Source organism: Coniophora puteana (genome assembly GCF_000271625.1).
Source record: "Coniophora puteana RWD-64-598 SS2 unplaced genomic scaffold CONPUscaffold_2, whole genome shotgun sequence".
In the NCBI taxonomy this organism is placed as follows: Eukaryota; Fungi; Basidiomycota; class Agaricomycetes; order Boletales; family Coniophoraceae; genus Coniophora; species Coniophora puteana.
Genome location: NW_006913054.1, coordinates 3,683,573 through 3,688,208, shown reverse-complemented (window position 1 = coordinate 3,688,208; position 4,636 = coordinate 3,683,573). Strand labels below are relative to the sequence as shown.

Below are 4,636 nucleotides of genomic sequence, written 5' to 3'. Positions count from 1 at the left end.
TCATGCGGCTCGGTGCCCATCCCACCCAAGCAGGGCTCAGACCCCAGCTGACTCCATGCCCCCGCCCTCGCGGACACGGCGGATGCATTGACAGCATCAGCTTTCCCGATGCCCTCCCTCACTCAACCAATCTACTGTCCACCAGCTGACCCGAGGGACGTACTCACTCTCAGTGACCGGACGTCCGCCCGCACGATGACCAACCTTGGATCACCATCCGCCTTCTCTATTACTTTTGATAACTACATTGTAAGCTGTATGCACACATTATATTAGTCGCGGATGGCCCTTTTCAACCCCGTCAGGTCACCCGAAGCACATCGCCCCATCACCTGATGATCCGGTGGCCCGACGTACCTCCAGGTAGCAACCGTCCGGTGGACCGACGCCCGCGAGCGCGGGTCTACTGCATGATGTGTGCCGGGGTGGACAGTCCACCCCTTGTAAGCTCGGCTCGCCGGTCCCGGTGGACAGGGGACGAGCCTACGGTCGAAAAGGTACAGTATAGCATGTGGTGTCATCCGGGTCTTGTTGTTTCAGCCGTTGATAAATGTGAATACAGCTGTTCTGCTTGGTATCATGAGGTGAGCACATAGAGCAGCTACTGCCTTATGGAACACAACGACGGTTTCGGTGTGGGTATTAAAGGGCGAAAAGACAGTTAAGTATGTTCATTTTAGAATAAGTGCTGAACGTGAGAAAGTGTGGTGCCACCGGCGTCAGTCGCAGCCTCGAGGCACCGTGTATGCTGTGAACGAGGACGCAGGCTTTACCAGCAACGACCACCACCGTGAGTGACCTCCATATCTAGCTCACTTCGAGTTGCTCACTCCACGCATCGCCCAAGAGCAGCTACCCCATGTCCGCCCCAGACACGTCTTCGGACCTCGATAGCAGCTCTAGCGCACCCAAACCCTTCCAGGGGCACGAGGGCAGAGTGCACTCAGTCGCTTATTCGCCTGACGGAAACTGGATTGCTTCTGGCTCTGAAGATAAGACGATCAGAATCTGGGACTCGAATACCAGCCTGCCAGTCAGTAAACCTTTGGAAGGTCATAACGACATTGTCAGCTCCATCACCTTTGCTCCCAATGGGAGGTCTATTGTCAGCGGATCTGACGACAGGACCCTTCTTGTCTGGGACGCTCTGACGCAGGAGGTCGTACTGGGTCCACTGGAGGGTCATACAGATTACGTATGGTCTGTGAAATACTCCCCAGACGGTCGACTTATTGCTAGCGGATCTGAGGATGGGTTCGTCCGGCTATGGAACTCAACCTCGGGTGATTGCATTGGAACCATTCAACGTCCAGGAAAAGTCCAAGAAGTGACATTTTCTCCCTGTGGAAAACACATTGCAACTGCTTGTCGCGACAATTTGATACGGGTATGGGACGTGTCTTCGCGTGAGCTCTGTCTGCAACCTCTCGCTGGACACAAGTCAGCAGCACTCGCCGTTGCTTATTCCCCAGATGGAAATATATTGGCAAGTGGTAGTTGGGACTGGACGGTTCGATTGTGGGACCCGAAGACCGGTCAACTACTCATAGATCCTTTGAGGGGACATAAGCTAGGCATTACGGGCTTGTGCTTCTCCCCTGATAGCAGTATCTTGGTCAGCGTATCGTTCGACAAATCAATACGGGCATGGAATTCGCGGACAGGGGATTGTATATGGAAGCGCGTATACGGTGGCGCAATTGATATATTGTCCATTGCATGTGGCCCATGTCAGCAGATCGCCATTGGTGGCGAGGATCCCCAACTTTCTGTGCGTGATGTCACCACGGGGGCACTCACTTTCCCTAACGTAAGCGAAGTTCAAAGTCTCCACATCAGTACCACAGGCTTACCTGCTTCCTCAGTCAATCAATCGAAAGCACCCACGGAATGGGATGTACGTCTCGTCTCTATCATCTCTAGTTCTATCAACCATGCCATGTTCATGTAGGATGCATCAAGAGCCCGAGGTAAAAGCATTGGCGTGGTTCCCCGACCAAATACGCTTCGCGAGTGCTGGAGAATTGGGTACAGGCAAAGTTTGGAACTCGAGTACGGGCGAAGACTCGCCAGACGGCTTCTTTCATGGTATGTCAGATATCGGTGCCATCGACATTTCTCCCGACGGTTCGCTGCTTGTCAGCGGCTCAAAAGATAAGACGATATGCTTATGGAGCACAAGCACCCATGAATCCGTTCTCAGCCCAATACCGGGACATACTGACAAAGTTACTGGCGTCAAGTTTACTCCTGATGGTGCCTGTATTGTCAGCGCTAGTAATGACACGACTATTTGCGTATGGGATACTCGGACTGGGAAATGTGCTCGGGTGATTGAGGGGCATGAGGGCGACGTCATCGCACTTGGACTATCCCCAGATGGATCAAAGATTGCCAGTGGGTCACTGGATCACACAGTTCGTATCTGGAGCTTTGAAACAGGAGCGCTAATAGCAGGACCATACAAACACGACGACTCGGTGCTGTCTGTATGCTTTTCTCCGGATGGATTGAACATCCTATCTGGAGCTGGCGACAATAACGCACGGATTCGGAACATATCCACTAGACGGAAAACTATAAAGGTCAAACATAGGGATTCCGTACGCTGTGTACAGTATGCACCGGACGGTCGGACGTTCCTCAGCGCATCAAAAGACAAAAATGTTTGCATTTGGAGCGCCAGAACAGGACAGCTTATTCACTCACTGGCTCACGACGACGAGGTTTATGCAGCTGCAATCTCGCCGGATGGAATGCGGATTGCAAGCGGGACAAAGAGTGGGTACATCAGGGTATGGGATGCTACGAGCGGAAAGCTGCTCTTGGGGAAGCTTAAGGTACGTCATGTTATACTCTGATGAACCTTACTTTAATTTAGAAATCTTCAGCTTATGGAAGAAAGCGACGATGAAGAGGAAAGCGGCGACGAAGAGGACAGTCCAGTAAAGCAAGAGGTCAGGACACTCATCCATCCCGCCGATCTGTAGTTGACAGCAGTGGCTTATAGCGAAGAGCTCATGAGTTGGAGGACGAGATTTTGAGCGTGAGTCACTCCCTCCTTGTCCTGAGTGTCTGCCAACCATATGTCCAGATGCCCGCTACCATCAGGCGACATGAGCCCGTCCGCGGCGCCGGAAGGCAGCAATGTCCCCCTAGTCAACGGCCTTCTGATCGCCTTCAGACAGCAAATGTTGCATCGAATCGGCCTAGCCGCCGCCCTACAGTGATGCTTCGACTGAAGACACTATTCGGACTAGCAGGTACTCAATCAGTGGAAAGCCGCTCGAGAAACAACCATATCAGGTTGCGGCGCGTCGTCACAATATACAGTGCCAAAGCCAAAGAGGTGCGTCTTCTTATCATGCACTTAGTATTTGCGTAGCACCGATACAATTTCAGCGCCTTGTTGGAGTTGAGGAGCGAAGAAGGAAACGCTGGAACAACGAAGAGATAGAATCGGACAGCGACGAAGAAGTGGACAGCAATGCTCCGCCCGTTGACAATCACGCACAGGTGGGATCTTCGCGAGAATCTGCGAGCCGTGCTGAGGGCGCAGGGGCCATTGATCAGGTATGCGCGTTATTTTTGCAACACAGAGAATACATCTCACTCATAAATTCGCCTAGATCTTGGGAAACGAGCAAATACAGCCTAATCAAAACGAGCGAGACGGTACCGTATCCCAGAAGCCAAGTGGCAGCGCCCAGCCTCTGCCAGAGACTAGCAACACACGAACCAGAGGGCAGCAGCAAGTCCCCAACATGAACGCGAACGAAGCTCAGGCGAGCCGGGGCGAGCCAGGATCATTCGATGGGTCCGCTGCACAATGCGGCTGCGCGGGTTGGATCCTCAATCTCTCTCGAGCTCCGTCAAGGCACGGATGAGGGGACGTTTGCGAACACGTCAAAAGAGATTCTCGAATCGATGATAACCTGACATATATACATCAGTTGCATGTTACGGCGTTGATATTCCGGGCGCTGCGCACCAAACTTATTTATATTATATGAAAACCAGACTTGCGCGAGCCGCGATGATGAGAAGCGACTTGTCTACTATGGGTTTACTCGACGATGCTACGAACGTCGTTGCAGGAGAAAGAGCCGACTTAGGTGTGGTTCGCTATGATTCCGAGGGTATTTGTGCTTGCCAATAGTAACGGATGTCAAACGCGGATCGGCATTGGTATTGCTATGAGCTCGGTGGAAAGGTTTGTACACCACCAGACCTTCGATATCTGCCGAGCCGTGAGACATCTGAAGCTGAAGCGGCACAATAATGCGGAGATGCATATAACGCACCTATGTCGCCAGCTAGTGCCCACAATCGTCCTGCACCACTTGCGTTACCCTCGTCAGGTCGCCGCTTCGTCGTAACACATAGCCAGTGTTCCATTCCGAGAGCATAGAGCGAATTATACCTCCAGAATGCACCGCCTACGTTGGTACGGGAAGTACAACACGAGTTGAGCACCTTGGTATCAGAGACGAGGTGCGCACTCGCATTGGCTCCTTCAAAGAAAGCCAGGAACGGCCGCTGGTGAACGCGATATTGTGATCCTCGTCATCATGGATGGTATTTGCATCGAGCCATGCTCTAAACTCAGTGACACATACGCGAGAATGTAAGACAA

General features: G+C 52.4%; 1 protein-coding gene across 1 annotated transcript; it reads left to right on the top strand.

Moving 5' to 3' along the window:
- Positions 1-859: 859 nt before the first annotated feature.
- CONPUDRAFT_118824 (WD40 repeat-like protein) lies at positions 860-2,231 on the top strand (the record flags this gene model as incomplete). Its single annotated transcript, XM_007767005.1, has 2 exons — positions 860-1,810; positions 1,866-2,231. Coding segments are annotated over 2 exons (1,317 nt in total), but the record flags the coding sequence as incomplete, so codon positions are not given.
- Positions 2,232-4,636: the final 2,405 nt, after the last annotated feature.